Source organism: Amblyomma americanum, chromosome 10 (genome assembly GCF_052857255.1).
Source record: "Amblyomma americanum isolate KBUSLIRL-KWMA chromosome 10, ASM5285725v1, whole genome shotgun sequence".
In the NCBI taxonomy this organism is placed as follows: Eukaryota; Metazoa; Arthropoda; class Arachnida; order Ixodida; family Ixodidae; genus Amblyomma; species Amblyomma americanum.
In genome coordinates, this window is record NC_135506.1 from 36,534,660 (window position 1) to 36,560,818 (window position 26,159).

General features: G+C 46.3%; 1 protein-coding gene across 2 annotated transcripts; it reads right to left on the reverse strand.

Moving 5' to 3' along the window:
* Positions 1–334: 334 nt before the first annotated feature.
* LOC144108896 (1-acyl-sn-glycerol-3-phosphate acyltransferase epsilon-like) lies at positions 335–24,823 on the reverse strand. 2 transcript variants are annotated; one of them, XM_077642127.1, is made up of 9 exons: positions 24,705–24,823; positions 18,541–18,742; positions 17,726–17,804; positions 12,542–12,657; positions 9,296–9,382; positions 8,544–8,634; positions 3,608–3,769; positions 2,859–2,982; positions 337–647 (listed from the first exon to the last, which is right to left on the reverse strand). In XM_077642127.1, the coding sequence occupies exons 1-9, from the start codon at positions 24,713–24,715 to the stop codon at positions 425–427; spliced, it is 1,095 nt and encodes a 364-aa protein (XP_077498253.1). In that variant the 5' UTR covers positions 24,716–24,823; the 3' UTR covers positions 337–424. The 2 variants fall into 2 exon arrangements, with proteins under 2 accessions (XP_077498254.1, XP_077498253.1); XM_077642128.1 differs by lacking the exon at positions 3,608–3,769 and having other exon boundaries at positions 335–647.
* Between the last annotated feature and the right edge of the window lie 1,336 nt (positions 24,824–26,159).

Consider the following 26,159-nt stretch of genomic DNA (forward strand, 5'->3'; position numbering starts at 1 on the left):
AGCTCGCTGCTTGCGCAGCTGTCCAGTGTACGCAAGAACAGGCACAATGCGATTATTCTGGATGGTGTAACAATGCGCCAGCTGCGACCTGCTCCATGGTCGCCCATTCTATAGTTGATTGTGCGTTGAGGTAGAAAGTGTCAGATTATAACAGTGTATACGCTTTCCTTGTCAATTAACGCGTTAATTACGTACGGGCTGAAAAGGAACAGCCCTCAAATCACCAAGTTCGCATATTGTGAGCACACGTGGAAATTAGTTAACTATAAAGACGCCATCGAGCTCGCACAGGCCCGTTCGACGAACACCAATAGGTTGAACAAGTCGGGGACATGTCGCATTTTTAAGCGCAACAGTTCGGTCCAAGTCGAAGCGAGGCTTAAGGGAGGCTGAACCGTGCGCCAAGGCCATGCGTGGCCGGTTCTCAGGCGACCGAGTTCATGCCCAGCCAGGAGTATCCGAAGATGGACCCGTACAGCCAGGTCATCCAGAGGCAGGCCCGACCTCCGGACGTCAGCAGGAACAGGCTCACCACAAACACGGTGACGAGCATCACGAACTGGCCGTGCAGGTGTTCGCAGGGCACGGACACCGGGTTCTGAAACTCGGCCGGCGTCTCGTCGGACTCGTAGTAGGCGCTGAGCAGCCTGCGTTATCACAGCGCCCGTAGCAGCCGTAGAGTTATCTATGACGGCTGACGTTTTCAGGGTTCATGAAATTTTTGCGGGATAGCACAGCGTGTCTTCGCCTCCAGGCTCTACGGCTTCACCACGCCTGGAAATGTATCTATCGGGCTTCGCACAGAGTGTCCTGCCACACACTCCTGTGGGATGAAAAGTTGGAACACGAGACCTAACAGGGACAATACTCACATATGCCATGTCAACATATGCCACGTCAACATTCGTGATAAACAGAAACGTCTCTTTCGAGGACACCGTTACACATACACGAACGATGCATACCTCACTGTATTATTCAATTTAAATTCAATTCAATTCTTTATTCACCAGAAAACTGGATGGTCTCCAGGGCTAAAAGTTGCTGCCTACAACTTGACTGGGGCCCTGGAGCCGTTTACAAAGCGGCAGCAGACCTTGGTAGCAGAGTACGCTAACATTAATTACAAACACTGAGTAGCAGAAGGCATCAGAAAATACAGACCTGCTGTAAGATTTATCACAATAGATTCTTATCAATTACAATTGAGAAAAGTGTACTCGTAGCTCTTTTGGGGATTTGAAGGCTACCTGTTTGTGTTGATTTAATAAGACCGGCATATTGTGTTTTAATGATTGCAATTTCTACTGAGTGCGAAAGTATGGGACTAACCAGGTTTCGGAAATCCGAGTTAAAGAAGGAGTAGCTCTAGGTTGCAGCAATGCCATCGAACGAAGTATTTATCCCGAGTTTACCGTCAACACATTTTCCTTGTCTGCCTCTATCGTCTCCAATGTTTACATTTGTTACAGGTCTGTAACCTCTGCAGTGGATCAGTAGCTATGGCGTTCAGCTGCTGAGTCCTGCGGTGGGGGTCGAATGCTGACAGAGACGCCCACACAGCGATGGACGTGAAACGCAAAAATTTCGGTGTGCTCTGCGATGTCAGTGCATGTAAAAAGCCCGAAGAGGTGGCAGTTAATCCGGATCTATCCACTAAGACGCGGCGCCTCTTATGTGCCAGCTTTCGGGCGTTAACGATCATATACCACACCACATCACGTCATACCATACCACACCACACCACATGCAGCACCGTACCGTACCACACCATACCATACCACATACCATACCATACCATCGCTATTTTAATACCTATCTTCCGTCACCCGTGCCTTGTGTGAATACAGTGTCAGACAGATTCTTGTTGGAAACCCGTCTGTACTCCTGTTTTACGGGACAGCACAGCGTGTCTTCGCCTCTAGGCACGCAATCGGATTTGGGGAGTGATAATACGTAAGCGTTCCCCATTCAGCAAAGTAGAGACCAGTACAACCAGCACTCAATTCAGTCATTGGTGACTCCGAAAGCCTTTCAGCTGTTAGTCTGTTCACAACGAGGCGATAATCGGTACACGTTCAACAGGTAGCGTTGCCAGTAGAGTGAGCTAAGGTGTTCAACCAGCAGCGAGCAAAGAAAGCCTCATTGTCGCGCAGAGCAAATTACAGTGGCTCGGCACGTTGCGCAGACTGTTTCGAAACCGCCAAAAATGGAAATGCAGCGTCCGGTTTCCCGATACAGGTAAGAACAATGTAATTCAAATCTCACAGCGCCAGATGTTGCATTCATGACTGCTTTTATTGTTGCAGGGCGATAGAGACGATACTGAGGCCGTCTTCCGTCACCTAGGTGATCGCGTAGTTCCTATGTCACCACATGTTCCATACTCATTCTGTCTACTTCCATGAATCTTAATAATAATAATAATTGGTTTTTGGGGAAAGGAGATGGCGCAGTATCTGTCTCATATATCGTTGGACACCTGAACCGCGCCGTAAGGGAAGGTATAAAGGAGGGAGTCAAAGTAGAAAGGAAGAAGAGGTGCCGTAGTGGAGGGCTCCGGAATAATTTCGACCACCTGGGGATCTTTAACGTGCACTGACATCGCACAGCACACGGGCGTCTTAGCGTTTTTCCTCCATAAAAACGCAGCCGCCGCGGTCGGGTTCGAACCTGGGAACTCAGGATCAGTAGCCGAGCGCCCTAACCACTGAGCCACCGCGGCGGGTACCATGAATCTTCAATAGAGGCAGTTCAGCTATTTGCATTGTCTCCTGAGTCTCGCAAACTCGACAGCATGCCCGCTGTACTGACCGCAGCTTTCGGCGAATTAGAAGGCACTAAGCAAGCCTACTCACGCGTCCTTCTCGTAGAAGGCGTCGAAAATGAATTTCTTGAGGCCGTTGTCATCCCCGGGCAGCTTGTCGATGGGCGTCCGCTTAATGTGCATATGTATAAGGCCACACCGTCCCGTGAACACGTCTGCGCAACGCAGAAAGAGGGTGGCGCTAGCAATGAGTGCTCTTCCGCCGCTGTGTTTTCCCGTGGACAGCTGCAGCGCATGTGCATGTATACATACGCGCTGCCCAGCCAAAGATATGAGCGACTTTGTGAAAACCATGTATGGCTGGAAGAAAATACAGTAAAAACTCTTAGGAGATCCTCGGTGGATCGCTTGAATGAGTCAGTAGCCAAATGTTCGTTATATCCGAAGTTTACACATAAAAGTTCTTTATATCCGAAGTGGCGTACTCAATATCGCGCCTCTCTACATCCGTTTACAAAAACAATTCATACACAGAGTAGCAGTGGCAAAACGTTCATATCCTTGTAATGTATGCGCTAGCCATTAGCCGAAACTTCACGAATAAAGGACAATAAAAATAAAAACAGTGGTGTACTTCGCCCCATTCCTTCCCTCAAATCTGCGTTATGCAAGTTGCGTAATTTGGTGTTTTCTCGTTTTCGTAATAAGTTCGCAGCTTCAGGCGCACTCAGGCAGCCTGAACTGATACTCACCGCCAAGGGAAAGCGAAATCCTCGACATCTCCTGAACACACCCTTGAACATCTCTTCGATTACACCCTACCACTCCCTCCTGGCTCACCGCAGATTCCCGGCGCAGCCCTGCGTCCACCGTGGGGCATCTTGGTGCCGCAGTAGATGACGGTGACACAGTACACGGCGTCCAGGTGGTTGCGCATCTCTTGCAGCGCTATCGTGAAACCCCGTGTGCGGGGCATCAGGTGGTGGCGGGGCACAGGCAGCCCTGGCGACGAACGCACAGAGTATTGTGTTTGTTTATGGGGGTGAACGTCCCGAAGCGACTCAGGCTATGAGGGACGCCGTAGTGAAGGGCTCCGAGAATTTCGACCACCTGGGGTTCTTTAACGTGCACTGACACCACACAGTACACGGGGCTCTAGTCTTTCGCATCCATCGAAATTCGACCGCCGCGGCCGATATCGAACCCGCGTCTTTCGGGTCAGCAGGCGAGTGTCATAACCACCGAGCCACCGCGGCGGCTGACGCACAGAACAAACGCATCCTGTACTGGAATCGCCTCCAAACTACAAGCCTCGGTACAAGAAACCAGGCTCCAAGAATGTTTTCCACGTGAATATCAGAATTTTCGCTTGCAACGTGTAGATGACGCGCACATGACACACTCGAAGGCACTAAACTAGAGACCAGCGCCCGGCTGATAACAGCGAGTCAGCCTCTACGTCACAATGACACTGGAAATTCAAGAGCCCAGTAGGCGCCGCTGCCTTGTAATCAACGCGCATTCGTTTTAGTATCGGCGGTGCTCTGAAAGTGACTGCGAACCTGGCAGAAACTGTGTTCAGGCCAAATTTTCTGGCATCCTCTCATGGCTCTGCGGTTGTACCTTGAATTCTTCGTATGTGAAAAAGCTGCCACAGGCTTCGCAACATTTGATGTTGGGTCATTCCGTGCCAAACGCATCAGAGTTTGCGCTCGGCCCCCTCCGAACTTTTCGATAAATATATGTGGCTCTTTATTTAACCGGCTTAAGTGATTGACCTAAATTACTTTGCCGAAAAAAAATTTCCTTGTCGTGTGACAGCCTTTCGAATTTCTCAGAGTGCGAAAGTTGATCTCACTAAAAAATTTACAAAAAAAATATTTCACTGCTGCCCATGAAAGTTTTTTGGAGTAATGAATGTGCATTGCGCGTTTTATTCGCACAGCCAAAAAATTTGTAGCGCAATGTTTTTGTGTTGCTTTGTCATTATTTTTCCCCAAAAAGCACCGTTTTTGCTTTTTTATACTCTTTCGCGACATTGGTGAGCAACATCACTTATTTCGTCGCTTCTCTATAATATGTACTATCTCATTAAATGGTTTAAAGTATGATACAGCACTAGTATATTTCAGAAAAGAAAAGTCGAACTTAAGAAAAAGTGTTCTGTGCAGCGTTTTCGAGCATAAATTTCGTAGACTACAGAGGCATTCCTAGTAAAAAAAAACAAATTGCAGCTTAAGTGATAGCTAGCTGCATTGAAATTTTTCGCAGCGTTTTTTTTTTTTATCGTAGCCTTTTTTAAGCGAGAAAAAAAAAAAACTTAAGTCCAGCGCTGCACCTCGAGCCGTGCCCCGTACCCCAACTGCACTGCAGAACACGGCCGTGGTCGTGGCCGCCGCGGCCAGGACTGAACCCACTTCTGTAGGGTCAGCAGCTGAATATCATAACCACTCAGCCAACCCGGCAGAAAAATTGGCAGTGGCTTAACTTTACCTTGGATTTCAGCCAAAAGCAAGCCCGCTTACTAGGCATCTGAGGCTCGCCCATGGCACCTCCGCTACACGATCGCGACAGCCGTTCTGAATGTACCCACACGGCCACGTGGCAATGACGTGGCAATGAGTATCACATGGTCTCTCGACATCCGCTTCACCCCATCGGATGTTCTTAAGCTCAAAGGTCAACCCAAATGTCATTCAATGTCGAAGGTCAACTAAATGTCATGAGCCAAGGTCAGGGGTCAAGGGTTAGACCCATAACTGCACCACATATGGTCATACACGGCTATCCTTGGTTGGGCTGAGGGTCGTTGAAAGTCGTTGTGCTGCCTACCCGAAGACTGATTCACCCAGCGCAGTGAAGCTTTTCGCTTCAAAAGATGCGGCCTATATCTCGATCAGTTATTAGTAGCATAAGCACCTAAAAATATAGCCGCTGCACTTGTATATCAAAAAGGGATTTCCATCATTGATTCTATCAATCCTACTGGGGTACTAGTGGGGGTCATACATTCTCGATAACGCGAGACGAGAGAATGTTGAAACGGTAGCAACGGATGCTACAATGAAAACGCACTGTTCTATAGCCAAGGCTCTTCGTTTCGTGCCGTGTGCCGCAGGTGCACCATCGTGCGTCGCTTCGCGAGGAGCATAGCCTCATGCGGTTCCCATTGTTTAGTGGTTTAATGTATGGTCTAAATTACGCTTATAGCCGGAGGGTAACTGAAATATGGTGGCTCACCTCCATGACGATTTTCAAAGGCCGCAGATTGACTTGCTTGCGTAGGTTCTTGTGTTGTCTCCATAATCACTGCCGAAGCCACGACGTAGCTGACATATGTAGTACGTACACCGCGCAGCTTACTAAAGCCGCCTTGCTGCCGCTATCGCAACAGCGCTTGTGCGCTGCCTGCCTAGCGATCAGCCCATGTAGCAGTAGTGACGACAGATTTTTGTTTCTCAACGTCATGGCACGTGACGTCAGCGACGCAAGTCATGGCACCGTGGACCGATTTTGATTTTCCATCCGGCCAACACACAGGCCTTGTTGACAAGACAGAGCCCCCGGAACACTCTTATCTCTAACGTTTGCTGCAGCGCGCTTCCTGGATAGCGTGTGACTCACGGGAACCGGCAAAAGCATGCCGCGCAGTGCAGTTGCGGTACGGAGCAGCCCTGGCTCGAGGTCTAGCGCTGAACTTCAATTTTTTTTCTGGCTTAAAACAAAGCAGAAAAAACGCGATAAAGGTTTCTGAGCAAAATTTAAATGCAACAATTTATCAACAGAGCTACAAATTATATTTTTACTAGGAACGCCCCTGTACGAAAATTATGCCCGAAAACACTGCACAACACACTTTTTTAAGTTCGACATTTTTGTCTGAAATTTACTGTGTTGTACCACGCTTTAAACCATTTAATTAGATAGTACATGTTATAAAAAAGCGGGGAATTATGTGAAGTTGCTCGCCAGTTTCGCGATAGAGTATAAAAAATTGCAAAACGGTGTTTTGGGGGAAATAATGAAATAAAGCAACACAAAAAGTGCGCTAGAAAATTTTTTTCGCTGGGCGAATAAAAAATACAATGCATATCCATCATCTATGAAAACTTTTGAAGCGCAAAAGGAAAATATTTGATTTTTGTAATTTTTTTCTGACCAACTGTTGCACTCCTCTTCAGAAATTCGAAGCGCTGTCACATGACCATGAAATTTTTTTCGCCAGAGTTATTAAGGCTAATTATTTTAGCCGGTTCAAGAAAGAGCCACAAATTTTGTCGAGATCGAAGGGGGTCGAGAGCAAACTCGTACGTTTGGCATCGAATGACCCTGCTTCGTTTCGCAAGCCGACGCGTCAGTTTTGTAGCGTGAGCTACACTGGCCGAGGCTGAGCAGTTTCGCGTGGCTCCTGGAGAGCCGTGCTGCGCATGCGCGAGGAGCAGTGACGTCACATGGCGCACAGCTGGCGCGCCGGAGCCGCCGCCGCCGCGCGCCGGAGCCGGTCTGCGCATCCTCTGGAAACCGCACCACGTGACCAACCACGTCACTCGTCACGTGACCAACCGCGTGACGAACCACGCGACCAGCCACGGCGCCGCGCCGCCGGCAGCTGCTCCGCACCACGTGACCGACCACGTGGCCAACCCCCCCCCCCCCCCCCCCTCCGCACACTCACTGAACAAAAAAAAAACCTTGTGCCGGGGTTGGGAATCGAAGCCGTGCCTTTGGCGTTTAAAGCGGAGACGCTACCACTCCGCCACGACGGCCTTTTTTCCTCTTTATTGCCTGTTTCGACAGTTCACAACAGATCACAAACATGTTCTGCGCTACATTCTCAAACATCAAAATCGGACATGCGTTTCACTCGCGTGAGAAAATAAAAACTGTTTCAAAGAACACAACTCTCCCGTCAACTCGATAACTTCATCTACAAAGCATAGCTCCTTGTACACTTCACGCAGCTTAAATATATTTTCTTTGACGTAATCTCGGACAGACCGCGCATCTTCATCGCAGTGTCTTACAACCATCCTGCTTCGCCAAATGCTGTGCAGGCCAAGAAGGAAAATTACATCGTATTTATAAAGATCCAGCTCATACGGCATCAAGGGTAAGTCATTCTTTATTGTACGCTGGAGCACGTCCCAAAAGAGCAGCGCGTCCCAGCATTCAATAAGGACGTGTTCTATTGACTCTGCTCAAGCTATAACCGTGAATAAAGGCGCATGTAGTGAATGCGCGCCTTTCATATATTAACTCTTCCGAACCAGATGTAACCGCGCTTTCGCTACGTATATCCTGGCCTAACAGAGCTAGGCCATCAACATTTTTGTGCGCATGCGCAAAGGTATCAGGGTGGTATACATATAGCGGGGCGTTTGCCAGTGTGGTATAGCCATGGAACGCTACGTATACCCTGGCATAGCCGAGCTAAGCCACTGCTAAATTTGTTTACTTTGGTAAAGCCGGTGAGAAGCCCGCGAAAAGAAGTGCGTAACGATTCTCAGTGTGTCTGCTAACAGCAGTTTAGATAACCCTTCTCATAGCGTTTGAACTCATATTTTCTAGCGCTTAGTGAACACAAGGGACAAGAACACAAATACACAGGACGTACGCTAGTCTTGAGTTGAAGACTAGCGTACGTCCTGTGTATTTGTGTTCTTGTCCCTTGTGTTCACTAAGCGCTAGAAAATATGAGTTCAAACACTATCCAACTAGCCCAAGTTTCTGCCTTACTAAATTCTCATAGCGATAGGCGAAAGTAGGGGAGGCCAACCTTGGCTGGTGGCGAACTCGGTGCTCATTTTGATGACGTCTTCTTTTCCAGGTATGAACCGGTTTCCCTCCGGAAAGAGCACGATGCTCGACTGGGCAGTAGCATGCGTGAGAAACGAAAGGTCAGTATGCGCTGTCTCTTGCGGCAATGGCTTCAAACCGAGTTGCTACAGTTAAGAGATATGAACGCCATTTGTTGCTTGCCAATATTTCTTTCCCTTTGAGGCAGCGTGTTTTTTTTTTCTATACAGAACTTACATTTCGGGATGGAGGCCATAATGCATCTCTTTCTTTATTTCTAGACGGTAACGCCAAGTAATTTTAGTTGTAATTTAAGCTCATACCTATTACTATCTAACCTGTCATGCTAGACGTCATGCGCAGTACATGCATGCTTGTAAGCTGATCACTGTATCCACTTGCTGGTCGCCCAGCAAACGATGCGCTTGTCAATGATGAGCGCGTCGCAAACAAGAGGTAACCGATGTAGGAGACACTTAAAATACAAATACCCCCAAAATTAAAAAAGAAAACATATTCATTGACGATGTAAGGGTGTATGACTGAGGATCATCTGACAGCGGCGATAGTTATAGGGCACTCTGGTCGGCTCCATTTAGGTCTCAGTAATCAAGAAGCATCGAAACGTGGTGTGTTAGCAGCCGCCACTGTGATTGCATACTAGATCGAACGTTGAGTAATTTGCCAGTGAGCTCGTCGGTGTACGTGCCTCATGCGCAAGTGACAGGTTACCTGTATGTTCTTGTTCTGCAGGTAGTAGAGACCTTGCTTCATCTTGAAGTGGTTCAGGTGCTGCCGGTTGATGTAGATACAGCCGTGCTGCTCGGATGCAACGACAGGGAAGCAGGGAAAAAAAAAATTTTTTGGCGGGAAGTGTAAGAAAAAGACGATCCGGCAGCTTCCAAAAGAACATGCGCTATGCTGCGAAAAACGTACAGACTTCAAAACCTTGACCATCACAATGCTTAAGGAACTCATTCCACGCTCTACGTCAGCTGGTTCGCTGACCTTAAGCACAAGCAGTTGAAGCCCTGTCCCACAGGCAACAGAATTCCGTGGACTCGGCATTATCAAAGAATGTGCTCAGATATGTACAACTAAAGTTAAGAAATCCCTTTTCACGTTTGAAGCTCCAATTTCTCACTTTTTACATAATAATAATAATAATAATAATAATAATAATAATAATAATTGGTTTTTGTGGAAAGGAAAATGGCGCAGTATCTGTCTCATATATCGTTGGACACCTGAACCGCGCCGTAAGGGAAGGGATAAGGGAGGGAGTGAAAGAAGAAAGGAAGAAGGAGGTGCCCTAGTGGAGGGCTCCGGAATAATTTCGACTACCTGGGGACCTTTAACGTGCACTGACATCGCACAGTACACGAGCGCCTTAGCGTTTTTCCTCCATAAAAACGCAGCCGCCGCGGTCCGATTCGAACCCGGGAACTCCGGATCAGTAGTCGAGCGCCCTCACTTTTTACAGGCCGTTGCTCAGGGTGTTCAAAACCAAGGAGTTCAAAAAAAAAAAACAACGAACGTCTAAACATTCGCCAAGTAAACCGAATTGCAGTTAAAAGCGGGAGGACAGGATATTGCCTATTCTTTGGCAGTGGTCGTACGCACTTCCAGCGTCAAATGGAACGTGGGCAAACGTCCGCGGTTTCGCCGATGTATGCTGCGTCGCCATCCCGACAAGGAATTCTCTTAATGCAGTCAAAACAGGGCCAGAAAAACGATGGGATTTTAGTTGAAGGTGGATAAATACCAGCGACCTTGCTTCCCATTTCAGTTGCACCAAAACTGCTTATTGGAAGTGTGAATGCTCCGCCGCGGTAGCTAAGTGGTTAGGGCGCTCGACTACTGATCCGGAGTTTTCGGGTTCGAACCCGACCGCGGCGGCTGCGTTTTTATGGAGGAAAAACGCTAAGGCGCCCGTGCTGTGCGATTTCAGCGCACGTTAAAGATCCCCAGGTGGTCGAAATTATTCCGGAGCCCTCCACTACGGCACCTCTTCTTCCTTTCTCCTTTCACTCCCTCCTTTATCCCTTCCTTGACGGCGCGGTTCAGGTGTCCAACGATATATGAGACAGATACTGCGCCATTTCCCTTCCCCAAAAACCAATTATTATTGTTATTAAATGTGAATGAACTTTATCTGCATCTCTTATACAGCAGTTAATATTTTTCTGTTCTTTAGTTTATGTCACAGTATCCTGTTTACGTTTCATTTGATGCTAATAGCACCCCAAGAAACACAGATTATTGGCCCCATATTGCAAATGTATTGGTAAAAGCCGGTCCAGTAATGGGCCGATTACTTGTGCTGCTTGGAATGTATTGGTAATCGTACGTCCACAGGCTGGATACGCGTCAAAGGCTTGTTTCAATATCCAAGCCGCACAAATAATCGTCCCAGTATTGCAAATCGATGGTTTCACTCTGGTCCTTTGTTGGAGCGCCTTTTGCCAATACGTTTTCAAAATTGGGCCGATTACCTGTGCTGCTTGCCAAGGAGTCGCGAGCAACGGCGACGCGCTTCAGTGTGCAACTACATGGTCATTTGTATTTTTTTAAGATTTACAGGTTTTTATCTTAAAAACAGCTATAGATGCATCGGTGCGGTCTGCGCAGTAGGAAATTACAGCAAGGCGGGCATTATGTACGTGATAGAGTTTAACTAAATATATCTAGTAAACTTTTCAATTTTTGGTTTTAAACTGAAGATTATACTGCAAAATTTTCGGGTGTCAAAGTCGACGGCGAGCCCAGTGTTTAAATTTTTTGAACCAGCGTTGTGGTTCAAAATTTCGAAGCTGAAAAACGCGCCTTTGAAAACTTGTTTAGATGGCTTTCTCGCGTCGCGCATTGATAAAATGGCGCAGCTCTCATTTCTAATGCAGCAAATACAGGCGCAATTTGTCTTTAATGATCAAGAAGAAAAAAAAAATGTCACTTCGGCGACGATACCACGCGCAGAGAATAAGATGTTTTGTAAATGCGCAATGCGGGAAAGCCAACCAAGCGAGCTTACAAAAGCGTATTTTCGACGTTCGATACTCTAACCGCAAGGCCTATTTAGAACATTTAGAAACTGCTTTCGTCTTCTCTGATGACGGCCCTCTAATTCGCAGCGTATAATCTTGTGTTCTAAAACTAAAAATCAGATGTTCATTAATTAATTTGATTTAATTAATCGTCTTCTAGTCGAGGTCTATCACGTACAGTATTGGATCAAACATATACAGCCCAAGGGGTTCGTTTCCAGGCCGTGTAGCAGGGTTCTTAAGTACATTTGACCATCCTAATCTTGGGAAGGTTCAGGACTTAAACCGGCTCTGAAACGCCTTCCGAGGAGAGCACATTAACTCACTTAATCACTGCACTTTGTTGCCATGAAAACCAGAGCCAAATAATACTCTCCTACACGCAGCAGACAACCCACAATCACGCGTCAAAGTTGGCGAGCCCTTCCCGGCCACTTTTTCACGCTCGCACCCTCCTTCGTTTCCCGCATCTGCGTAGACAAGGTGAGAGGTGGCCATTGGTTAGATTCTTTCAGACGTCAGGAAGCTACCGTGGCCGCGGCCAATAATCCGCTTAGCTCCGGTGTGTCGGGAAGCTCCGCTCCCAGCGGGTTCGGCGAAGGAGCGCCTACCTTCCAGCGTGCAAAAAGTGACGAGAGGGGGGGGGGGGGGGAAGACGCGAAGACGCTGAAATTCAAATTTTAACTACAGATAACTCAGCTTCGACAAAGCGCATTTAAAAATCCTTGCTGGACACTATTCGTGAAGCGGCGTGCTTCAATATCCCCAGGCATGCCGCAACTTTATTAGAGCCCCCTTCACAGCCCCTTTAAGTTCCTCCCAGTGGCTCCCTCCACTGAAGCCCCTGAGCATTAGGTTTTCGTTCACACTGCAGTGTACAACAGACTCTTTTGACAAAGCATCTCCGAGGACCTGTATCGTCCATTCAACTCGCCTGGTGGAAGTAGAATCCCAGCAGCGGCACAGACTGAATGCTCTGCTTGACGATATAGCGCAGGCTACCGGCACTGCCAGTCCTTTCAGCCAGGAGGTTCACGGCGATCCAGTCGACTGCGCCACACGGCCAACAGAAAATGATGTCCGTCATAACTCTGTGCGGTTTGATTGTAAAACATTTTATTCGCCGGGAAGAGCTTGGCAAGAGGTCGCGTTAAGTGGTCGAGAGTACATAGCCCTCGACGACTTTGTCAGCCCACTCCACCGCCAAAACTTGCGTTCTGGGGTCAGAGCTAGCCAGCACGGTCTCCCACCGCTCGAGAGAAGGAGCTGTAACTAGATCACCCGGAGGTGGCTCTATTTTGCAGTCCCACAGGATGTGATCGTAGGTAGCACGTTGGCCACAGTGTTTGCAGTTTGGGTTGTAAAGATCTGGATAAATGTGCGCGAGGAGTGATGGGGTGCGTATCGATCTCGTCTGTAGACGACGCCACGTAACCTCTTGTTCTTTAGTAAGGCTTTTGTCTGGAGGGGGAAAATTCTCCTCTCTAGTTTAAAATGATTGGTGAGATCATGATATGTGATCATTGAGTCCTTCGTGAAATTCAGGGAGCCAGACTCATCCACTGCCCGGTCGACGAAACCTCGGGCTTTATTGTGGGCTGCCTCGTTCCCCGGATTCCCCGAATGGGCTGGGACCCATATCAATTCGGAATAATTTGGTGAGAATTTGGTTGCGTTAAGGATTCTAAGGGAGGTGTTTTACCAGTGACTGCTCAAGACTTTCGATTACTGTGCTCGTTCGCGCGCTGGTGGTTTCACATTCACGAAACATCCACAGCTCATCTGCTGGATGCCGTGAAATGAAGTGCGCCAAAGTCGCAGACTGGTGGACGTTTAGGTTGCTTTGCAAGTACTGCTTGCTGGGCTAGTTGGTTTATGGCTTCCATTAAAAACCGACTGCGCAACCATAAATGACACATACAGGAGGCGAGGATGACAGGAAGAGCGCAAATAATAATAATAATAATAATAATAATAATAATAATAATAATAATAATAATAATAATAATAATAATAATAATAATAATAATAATAATAATAATAATAATAATAATAATAATAATATTAATAATAATAATTGGTTTTCGGGGGAAGGAAATGCCGCAGTATCTGTCTCATATATCGCTGGACACCTGAACTGCGCCGTAAGTGAAGGGATTTTTTAAAACACTCCCCTGGAAAATTTTGGAAAAACCTCAGCCCCAAAACACAAGAAGACACCTTCAATTGGCAAGGACAAAATCAAAATTTTGCAAATTCCTTAAATACATACTTCCAATCTGTGTTCACAGTTGACGATGGCTGCACACCGGAGAGTATTCAGCGCATTCAAACACCGCTAGACGTGCCAACAATAACTGAGACAGGCGTGCTCAACCTACTATTATCAATAGACACAAAAAAAGCAAATGGTCCTGATAATATTCCAAACACTTTTTTGCAAAGATATGCTGAAGTCAACGCGAAATATTTACATTTATTGTTCAATAAATCTTTATCAACCCGTAGTCTAGCTAATGAATGGAAAATAGCGAAAGTTATTCCTATACACAAAACAGGAAGCAAAGATGACGTTTCAAATTATAGACCAATATCACTAACGTGCACGGTAGGAAAATTATTGGAACACATCATACGAAAGCATATCACCAGTTATGTTAAGCAAGAAAACATTTTATCGCCTGTTCAACATGGATTTCGAAGGGGACTTTCAACTATCACCCAATTACTCGAACTAACACATGATTTGTTCCAGAGCATTGATAACCAAAAGCAAGTTGACTTGATTGCACTTGATTTCTCTAAGGCGTTTGACAGAGTAAGCCATAAAAAACTAATTAGCAAACTTAGATCAACTTTAGGTAACGGCCCTATTATCAACTGGATCGAGGACTACTTAACTAACCGATCTCAGTATGTTGTAGTTAACAATGAAATTTCTTCTACTGCGCTCGTTACGTCGGGAGTACCCCAAGGGTGCGTCCTTGCTCCACTTTTATTTCTTATCTTCATTAATGATCTGCCCTCTAACATACAAGTTAAAATTAAACTTTTTGCCGATGACTGCATACTTTACAACGAAATTAACACTGTAAATGACCACGATGATTTAAACAGCGCCCTTCATGAAGTGGTAATATGGTGTCACAAATGGCAAATGGAATTGAACATTAAAAAAACAGCCTTCTTATGTGTAACCCCGTAAAAAACAAAGGTCCGAATATGTGTACAGCATCAATAACATGACGCTCACCCGAGTTCACGAACACAAATACCTTGGATTAATCATTTCACATGATCTAAGATGGGAATCACATATTAACAGTATAGTATCATCTGCTTTAAAACGATTGTTCTTCCTTAGAAGACGGCTTCGAGAAGCGCCACCGGAGACCAAACTGTTAGCATATAACACATTTATACGATCAGTTCTCGAATATGGAAACACGATTTGGTTTCCCTACACACAACAGCTCATTAACAAACTAGAAGGAGTACAGAGAAAGGCAATTAGATTTATCTTTAACAAATACAGGACCAGTGATTCACCATCCCAACTACTAAATCAAGCATGTATTCTTACTTTACAGAAACGCGCCAGACTAGCACGACTAAAATTATTGTTCCAATTAGTTCATAACTCGTTAAACATAGATACTTCGTTATATATATCTGTAGATGAATCGAGACCATCCCGGCATAAGCACCCATTAACCCTTAGAGAGTACGCATTCCGAACCGACTGTTTCAGATATTCATTTTTTCCGCTTGCCATAAAAGATTGGAATAGTTTGAACCCCTCTATCACTACTAATACATCTTTGCAGAAATTTGTAACTCTGGTAGAAGAACAGTTGCGCGATAATTAAAATAGATAAATAAATAATAATTATACAAGTACAACAGACCGCTCGTATCACTGCATATAACAGCATCTGTATGAACATACTACTTACAATGTACAAAATCGCACCCTTTTCTGTGAAATATACTCTTTCGTTATGTGTTTTATTTTCTGCTATCTGTGTTTTTTTCCCATAATCATGTAATTACTTGCAAACAACAGTGTTCTTAATATATACCCTTCCATTTGTATTCGCTTTGTACCTTCTTACTATGTGCCCCATCCTGTAAAAAATCCCAATGGGGATTGACAGTATCTGAAATAAATAAATAAAAATAAATAAGGGAAGGGGTGAAAGAAGGAAGGAAGAAAGAGATGCCGTAGTGGAGGGCTCTGGAATAATTTTCACCACCTGGGGATCTTTAACGTCACTGACATCGCACACAACACGGGCGCCTTGAATTTTGACGGTTTTGTTTTCTAATGTTTCGTTATGTTTTGTTTGTTATTTTAATGCCGGTTATGTTGGCCGAGATAAAAAACGCGTCACATAGAAGGATGGCGATTCAGGCCGGCGCACATGTCAAGGAATTGCCTTCTCTATGTTAAGTTTACAATGAGGCTAACGTCTCACTGACGCAAGCACCGCCCGTTTTCCTAATGTGGCATGCCTCCAACAACTCACGTGCTACCGTGCGCCTTTATTGTTTTTTTATTTGAACACCTGCCGTAAATTAGGATAAATACACATTAAGAACTTCATCGACCATTTTTTTTGCTCTCTTACCTTCCTTCATTCTGTAGAACAACAACGTATAATTAAAAAACACTGTAATTTAAAGCTGACAAACATATGGTTATTTCCCCAACTGCTCCAACGAAAAATTGCCTCAGAACAGCATTTTCCAATCTAAGTAAAGGAATCGAAGATTACGGAATAGAGCATCGCAGCGATAAAACAACCCAGCCCTATAGTTTTATAAGCACCGCGAATACTCGCAGGGCGATACCCGAGGATCAGTAGCGAAGAAGCTCGACCAAGTGGGTGCGGAACGAAGCACGCAAAAGCATACGTGAAATGTGCCACGGCTGCCGTCTATGAAATTAAGCTTCAGCATGGATGCGTCTACATGGGCCAGACTGGTCGCTGCATTAAAGACTGCGCAAGGGAGCACGTGTTATCTATGATGGTGGAGGAGGAGCGAACTTGAGACTTGAGAGTATCAAGCTTCTCAACAGAAGCAGGAACACAGTAGCACGTGAGCTGTTAGAGTCGTATCATGTACGAAAACGGCCGATGCTTGCGTCACTGAGGCATCAGATTCGTTGCACAACTTGGAGAAAAAAATCTGCGGCATTGCACATGACTTGTCATCCCTCTTTCTGACACTTTCTTAATCTCTGTCCATATAAGCTGTCACCCAAAGGAAATAAGTCCAGTTAAAAACTGGCACTCGCCCCGTCAGACTCGTTTCTTGCGTGTGTCTTCTATGCTTGCGCAATGTGTCATTAATGGAAACGTTTAGGTTGTCTGGTTTCTAAAGTGTTTAAACGCGTGAAGCCTAGAGAAAAAGACTGATTCAATTATGAAGCCCTGAAGCGTAGGCCTGCCGGATGGTTGGTGCGACATGACACCGAGAAAATGATTCCTGAGAGCATGCATCACGGTCGGGGCAGAAACAGACAACGCCGGAAGGTACATAAGCACTAACTTCTGAGTTGCTCTTAGTTGCAAACGCAGTGAAATAACTGATAGTAATGCGTCTTCGCCACGGTTAGGAAACTCCACTTATATAGTTTTGGTTTCAACTAATGCAGCGCTCCTAATGAATGAAGGAGAATGGCTGCTGAAAAATGAACTCCTGCCGCGGTAAATATTAGATTGTGGCGGTGGCCGAACTGTCTGGGGCACCAGGAAACGAACCTGGTGATTTCGCGGCCTTTATTTTCTGCTTTATGTCGTTGCCATATGGTAAGGATAACGATGCGGATACGATACGATGCGGGCCACTATATGGGAGGAATTGGCGCTGACGTCTGGGTTGTCTGGACAATGGTAAATAGTATAGTAAGTTTTCTACCCTTGTTTCCTCTCCCGTTGTCCCGGCGTGCGTTAAGTCCCTTTTCGCTCTTGTGAAGCTCCCGTCGACATCGACAGAGAAAATGGGCGAAGAGATCGGCACATCTCAGAAGAGACCAGGCACTTGCAGATCCCCCGTTAATACGTACAACTGCAGGTGAACAGCGCTTGTCGGTGCCCACGGCTGTACTCACACGAGCTCTGGTGGTTGACGATGTAAAAGGCCCGCTCTTTCTTGTTGACAACGTCGGCGATGTCGCCATAAAACAAAACCTGCAAACACAGCGACAGGCGTGTAAACGTCGGCAGCCGGAGAGTGCTGTTCAGTTTCTATACGCCGCACTGTTGGCACCTGAAAAGCGCCGAGTTGCACAGCCTACACACGTTTTCTGTCAGCTTGAAATGTTGGTCCGAAAGAACTTGTTTGCTGGCTGAGCTGGTGCCGTGGAAATCGCTGCGAATGAGACACTTGGAATGTCGAACAGTTGAGGCAACAAAAAGAAAATAATAAAATGCAGAGTTTAGTGTGACAAACACAAGGTTTTTTTACACATTATTGGCGCTTCGACGCACAGAAACTTCACCTTTGCTTTTCTGAGGTCCTGAACTGCTATAATTACATATGGGACATCCTGCATACTCCTCACGAAGTCTGGAGGTGACCGGGACGCCAGTTTCACATCGCATAATAATACCGTGTGCCTCAGTCAAACCAAGAAGAAAATGCATCCTGCACAGTCCATACGACTGAAGCTGTGTTAGAAGTCTACTCATGTTAATTATAAAACGCGTTAGGATGATTAATGCAACTAGAACATTGGAGAACTCTTACATGAAACCTTGAGCCCGAGTTGGCCTTAGGATTGAATTGCCAGTAAAGTAACTATAATCTTCCACTAGCAGAAGGACAATTCTAAAAGAAATATCAGCCACTTGCGGTCGACCTTTCAAGCTTTTCACTACAACGACAGACAACGGCAGAGGATGCCACGTGTATGCGTAATAGTACCTTGCATCCGGCGACGCCCTCCAGCAGCATGATGAGCAACCTCTGGCAGAAGTGGAAGACCATGTCGTCCCCCACCTGGTACACGTGGTGCGGCAGAGCCGCCAGACCCGTGAACAGTCGCCAGGTGCTCCAAGCCAGGAACAGCGGCACCGCCACTGTCACCAGCACCAGGGAGTGGAAGGCCAGCTTCAGGAGGTCGCAGCTGCGCAACCAGCACGTGTGAACACCCAGATTTTTTTTGTCAGTCAGTCAGTCAGTCAGTCAGTCAGTCAGTCAGTCAGTCAGTCAGTCAGTCAGTCAGTCAGTCAGTCAGTCAGTCAGTCAGTCAGTCAGTCAGTCAGTCAGTCAGTCAGTCAGTCAGTCAGTCAGTCAGTCAGTCAGTCTGTCAGTCAGTCAGTCAGTCAGTCAGTCAGTCAGTCAGTCAGTCAGTCAGTCAGTCAGTCAGTCAGTCAGTCAGTCAGTCATTTTTTCAACAAAACACATAAATCATACATAAGAATCTGTTGGGCCAATAATTATAGGTAGTTTGGGTTCATTAATACGCACACTTGGCATCACAAATCAAAACAGTGCAAATGCAGTGCAAAAGCAGTGTTGCAGTTTAACACGAGGTGTGATCGGCTGCGGCGATAGCATATCGCTCCAGCGAATCTCATCTGTTCGCGCCGCCGGGGGTTCGAGACCCAGTCGCGGCAATATTTATTTATTTCTGCATGGGATGTTGCTATGCGAGCTTCTACTGCAACACACTCCTGAGCTGTGCACCCGCCGCGCTGGCTCAGTGGTTAGGTGCTCGGCTACTGATCCGGAGTTCCCGGATTCGAACCCGACCGCGGCGGCTGCGTTTTTATGGAGGCAAAACGCTAAGGCGCCTGTGTGCTGTGCGATGTCAGTGCACGTTAAAGATCCCCAGGTGGTCGAAATTATTCCGGAGCCGTCCACTAGAGCACCTCATTCTTCATTTCTTCTTTAACTCCCTCCTTTATCCCTTCCCTTACGGCGAGGTTTAGGTGTCCAACGTTTTATGAGACAGATACTGCGCCATTTCCTTTCCCCAAAAAACAATTATTGTTATTGTTAAATGCATCCCAGGCATAACACAAAAAAGAAAGAAAAAAATTTTAAACACTGCATGTAATTACTACATACTACTAAGAAGAAATCTTTTTATTGAGTATTCAAATTTTATGGATATTTTCACCCGAAGCAGGATATCATTCCGAATTCTTGCACCACAGAACTGCAGCAGTCGCTGAACATATATGTTGCGTGTTACAGGGAGATTGAAGTTGAGATGGCTAGCATTCCTGGTGTTACTGGCAGACATAGTAAAAATATGGATTGAGAGTGGGTATAGTTGTTGGATATAATGCTGTGCACTGTACTTGACACCTTGACCTGAAACACAAGCATGAACGGAAGTGTTGTAAGTTCTTGATAAAGCGGACGGCTTGGCTGGTGTCGGTTGGAGATTGTCAGAATGCGTATCGCCCGTTTTTGAAGGCGTGTAACGGGACACAGTGCACAGCTAAGGCTAGATCGAACAGGTCCGTTTTGGAGCCTACCCTTTTGCGGCAGGGCGTCCACGTTTGTATACGCGGCTTTTGAAACTTTTTTTTCCGAAGCATCTAGAGGTGTTTTCACAAAGTCAATGGTGCCGGCTACATTTTCAACCCTGCTGGACAGAATGGTAGGGCAATTTCGTGCCTATAAAAAAGGATCGATTTTCATAAACAAGAAATAAAGATCGACGTCGAGAAATTGAACGAGTGTGACTAAATGTGCTGTGTGGTGCTGCAACTTCTTTCTTCTGAGGCCTCAGCGGTGGCTCAGTGGTTATGGCGCTCGGCGGCTGACCCCAAAGACGCGGGTTCGATCCCGGCCGTGGTAGTCCAATTTCGATGGAGGCGAAATTATAGGGTCCCGTGTACTGTGGGATGTCAGTACACGTTAAAGAACCTCAGGTGGTCGAAATTTCCGGAGCCCTTCACTACGGCGACCCTCATAGCCTCAGTCGTATTGGGACGTTAAACCCCCATAAACCAAACCAAACCAAACCTCCCCTGTTTTACTAAAGGACGCTATAGCTGAGTTTTTTTTTGGCGGGAACTGTTTCGGAAGGTAAAGAAAATAATTAGACAATATTTTTTTGAAGATGAAGATATATATCTGTAATTCCGTGAAAGTGGAAGTGCGCGGCCGGCGTTAGTGATTTCTTAGTTTTTGAGCCATTTATTTTATTTTTTAACTAGTGGATTGTAAATATACTCACACAAATTTTCAAATTTTTCGCGATAACAGAACATAATTCGTGTCTTAATGGGTCGCAGGTAAAACAAAACTTTTATGAGAAAAAAAATGAAGATCCCCATTGAATCGTATCCTTGAGTTCAGCTTCACGAACAGTGAAAGATATGACGTAAAATAGAATGGAGCAAAGATTGCTCTCAGTTGAATTTTAAATTTCAGTGCGAAAATGAAGCCACCGTTGTGCTATTGTGATGTAGTCATATGGTTCATCGTGAATGAATCTTGGTGGCTAAATCTGAGACGCGAAATCGCTTTAGCGGCGGCGCGACATCTTGACTAGACACGCTGAGGGCGTCCACTGCAGCCTTATAAAGCATAGGCATTATCAGGGCAGCAGAGGCCGAATAGAAAAAAAAAACAAGAAATAAAAAATTGCAGTTGTTTTCGTCGTCGAGAGTAGGATCTCATTCTCTCGACTGCGCCTATGTTTTGTGCACTATTCACACTGGCATAAGTCGGTCATATACCTCGTAAAGACAATGGTTGAACGTTGCGTTCCAACGTGCTCAAAAAAACTACAGGCAATGGGTTTCCACAAAACGTCGGGCCAACTTGTTTCGCTAACTACTAGCTGACATAGTAGGTAGCCAACCACATGCCAAGCTTTGCCACTGCTTACTTGGCCGACCAAAATGGCCATGAACCAGTCCCCAACCTGTTACCAACCGTCAGCAAGCCGTCGGCAGTTGGCCATGTCTGCTTACTAGTGAGCATGATGAGCAGAAAATGACCTCCACATTTCGTCTTTCGCCTAAGTTATTGTGTTCAAACATATTGTTTTGATCAGTGTAAACTTTCTAGTGTTTTGTGCTCTGTGGTGCAATTGTATCTTGTGATATGTGCGTGTAATTATTTTAGCATAGCGCCATGCAATGAATGTATCCTGTGCGTACTATTGCGCAAATAAGTTCATATGGCTCCAATATAATGTGAAATATCGCGTAATTGTATCAGGTGAAATTCCCGGAAGCAAAAAGTGTTCCGTTTTGTAAATTTTGTCATATACTTTTGTAACAATACTGCTGCGAACTGCGTAGGGTCAGAGGCCTCGTCAGGCTTCAACAACCTTTAGCCTCTGTCCCAGCATCAGGGACAGATGCGTCTAAATGTGTATATGCCACAGAGACAAGTGTATATTGTCTGCTGCTGAAACTAACTAAATGAATATATATTGCGAACTCTATTTGCATACAGCATTCAATAGGACAGTCACACTTGGTACTTGCCTCATTCGCGGTGCTCGAGCGTTTGGTGTCACACCGTAATTTGTACCGCTAAATATTCATGTGATTTCAGCCGCTATTATACTGTCTCCGAATTTTCTGCCTCCACATACTGAAAAAAAAATGAAAATTGGTTTCTGAGGAAAGGAAATGGCGCAGTAATTGTCTCAAATACGTCGGTGGACACCGGATCCGCGACGTAAGGGAAGGGATAAAGGAGGGACTTAGAGAAGAAAGCCAGAAAGAGGTGCCGTAGTGGAGGGCTCCGGAATAATTTCGACCACCTGGGGATCTTTAACGTGTACTGACAGCGCACAGCATACGGGCGCCTTTTGCGTTTCGCCTCCATCGAAACGCGGAAGCCGCGGTCGGGTTCGGACCCGGGTAATCCGCCTCAGCAGACTGAGCCACCGCGGCGGGTCTTCCACATACTCCATATTCCTCATTTACTATGATAACGGTTATTCTTTTTCAGGCTCCAAGTTATCTCTTTCTTCATCTACCTCACTGCATGATCTCAGTGCGGTAAGCACCGTCACTAGGCGTTTCCCACGGCAAATGCGCTACACAGCTTGCACCATTATAAATTACCTCTGCGTTTGTTCTTTTTCGGTTAACCCTAAATCCCCGTTTTAATTACATCGTCTCCTCCCCGCAAGGCTCGCCAAGCGTTTATTTGCGACCTACCTCAGTCGTTCATGCCACAGATTCATGCTTAACACTCAAGGACTTAAAAAAAAGAACTCTTAGGAGATTCTCGGTGGATAGTTTGAAAGCGTTGCAGCAAAACGTTCATTATATCCGAAGTTGACACAGGAAAGTTTCCTATATCCGTGGTTAATACACGAAAGTTCATTATATGCGTACTTAAATTATGAAATTTCGTTATAGAGGTCGCTATACCCGAGATGTCATACTAAGATTCTTTATATCCAAGGTAGTATACCAAGTTCGTATAGGCAGTATATTAAGTTCGTTCGTAGCCTGGTGACCAGGTTTTCACCTGTCATTGGCAACTGACAGACAGCGCTCGCTGTTTCCGCTTGCAGAAGCTGCTAATGATAATGCATTAATAATAAAAAGGACGGAAGGGTGGCTTTAGGGTGAACTCAGCAGAAGCGTCATATATAAATATATGTACCTTTCCTGGACCAGTGTGGTCAGCCCTCCATAATCGATACACGCTTGCTCTTAGACGTGCTAATTCCTTCCTCCTTTTCCCTTGCCATCCGCTGATTTCATGGCACAAAAAAATTGGCTGGGGTTCAACCCGGCTGAACCTAGTTTACAGAACGGAAGCTCGATTAAGCATAGTTAGACACAGTTTGCTGTGGTTTAACGTTCCCTCGCTCTATCCTTCGCCAACGCGCCCTGTGGACGTTCTTGATCTCAAGAATCATCAGATTCAAGCACCCGTCAATAATACACAGCCAAAGCACTGGCTCCAGCGCGCGACTCCTCCATGGCTACCTGCGAACGTCAGGCAAAGCTTCGCGCTTTTTATTATCTCACAGAGTCACGTGTTTGAGCGCAACTGCGAGGTGAGCATTGAATCACGTAGTTCAACGCAGTTGCGAAGACGAACGAACGTTGCCGGCTCCGCGCGCCGCAGCTGCGTCGAGGCGCGGCAAGTCACATGGTATGACGTCACAGCCACACCCACGCTACGTCGCTTGAAGGTCATTTTTCGGAGCCACATGACCGTGAGGTTTTGCATGGGAGGAGCAGAGCTTCCGCTCTGAAATTAGAGCTGATATAGTGTCCAAATCAGTGCACATATGGGTAAAGAGAAATCTGACGTGCGGGAAACGGTTGTCACCGTCATTAACCTCGCACTGAGAGCAAAGAGACACGGTTTTATGTAAGGCGGTGGCTAGAGTTCCGTCTAGACGAAACTCCAATTTGCGCAAGAGTTACTTTATGTTTGGCATGGGTGGTATGTTTTAAAAAAAACACAAGGAATAACTTTCACTAGTCTTAAATGATTGAGCTATAGTTTACAATTTTACATCTGACTTTGCTGATTGCTGCTTTTTGAACTTTTTTAATAGTTTCAACTACGTAACTGCGCCTTAATTATTCTTCACAGCCGGCTTCGCTGGATTGTTTGCTGGCTTCGCTGACAACGGCTTCGACACCGGCACATCGGGACGTCGGCTTGAACGTAACATAAAGGAACATACAGGAGTAACATAAAGGAACTCTAGATGCAGTAAATATTTCCGTCTGGACGGAACTGCAGCAGCAGCAAATGTTCCGTCTGGATTTCGGAACGCTAGACACTCCCTTTATGTAATTATCGTGTTTACGATGTAGCGGGGCCAGAAACTCGCTTCCTACGTGAGGACGATTACAGCCGGGCGCCCCCACAGCGGCTCTTCTGTGCAGTGTACCGTGCGCGTGTGAACTACCTTCTGCGACAGGACACGCCGCGCGCGCGGTTTGTACAGTCGTCCGCAGACCTGTCTAGAGTGCTCGAACGCCTTGCCGTCGGGGCTCCGAAGCGCGCAGAGTGACGTCTAGCGGCAGCGCCTGTCCTCAGTTATGATACTTGGAAGCGCCCTCCACATCAATGCACTCAGCAACCTATTACAGTGTCCGGCACGGCTGTCGCTATAGAAGCCAACTCACATGGAAATCATGGCGCTCTGCTCAGCCGATGGACTTTGCACTCTCGGAGAAAGCAGAGGACGTCCACTACTGAGGCGGCCAGCGCTGTCTCCCAAGCCTGTATAAACTTCTTCTTCTTCGTCCTCTTAAAGCATGGCAATGGCGGTTCTCTTCTTTGTTGCTTTCCAACGAAGTCCTTGTCTACAGGGCAGCACCAACAACACAGACACACCCAATTCCATTGCGTGTTGTCAGTGCATTCGAAGCTGTTCCGCCTTTGCGGAAAGTGGCTGGTGGAGCTCGTGAGACCCAGGTTGCTATTCACAAACAAGGCTTCACACAGACAAACATGGTCTGGTGACGTCACTACCCTACAACCAATCGTATTTCTTCACTCTGGTGACGCCCCTGCCCACCAGCCAATCAGGATTTTTTTGGAGAACTCCGGACGGTAGACGCCGGCTTTTTTCTCCAGTGACCGGTTTTTTTTTAAATCGAAATATGCTCAACTTCAGAGGCCGCGCCACCTAGGAGAATCGCTCGAAAGCGCAACCCTTCGCATTGTGTCTCTCAGCGCTGACGTCAACCGGGCAGGCAGGAAAACAAAATTTACGGGATGATCAGACGTCTGACGCGACAGTTCTGCAGTTGAATTTATCCTCGATGATTAATTTGATTCTATTGCCCGAGTTCGCATTTTTTGAGGACAAGAGTATATATCCAAATACCATGTTTGGATTTAGACCGCATTTGTCTGCATGTGATGTCATGCTGCAGCTAAAATAACAAATAATATACAATTCAACACTAGACACCAGGGTGATCGTTGGTCTAGACGTGTCGAAAGCTTTCGACAACGTAAAGCACTCGGCTATTCTGGAGAGTCTGGCTGCGTTAGACGTGGGTGTTCGCACCTACAACTACATACGCGATTTCCTTACAAACAGAAAAACAGTAGCGGGTATTCGACTGGGTATCAAGGGCACCCCGCAGGAATCGGTGTTGTCCCAGACCCTGTTTTAATATCACCATGCTTGGCCTCCCCGCACAGCTGGACGAAATTCTGGGGCTGAACCATACGTTGTACGCAGATGACCTGACTCTGTGGATGTGCAGGGGCAATGACAGCCAAATTGAACGGAGACTTCAAAGAGCTATAGATGTAACAGAAATATGCTTAGAACCGATCGGGCTCAGGTGCTCGGCAGAGAAATCGGAAGCGCTATTTCTCGCGCCCATGCGGTCGCCACGGCGTCGGCGTATAAAGCAGGACGGACCGTAAAACGCGGGAATCGCACTCAGGGTCAACGGTAACGTAATTCCAGCGGTGGAAAGCATTAGGGTGGTTACGAATTCAGGCGAACGGCAGGAACTCGGAAACGATTCAGAGACTAGAGACTCCTAAAACGAATCGCTAACAAACATGCGGGTATGAAAGAAGCTATTCTCCTTAGGCTAGTCCAGTCTTTTATAATC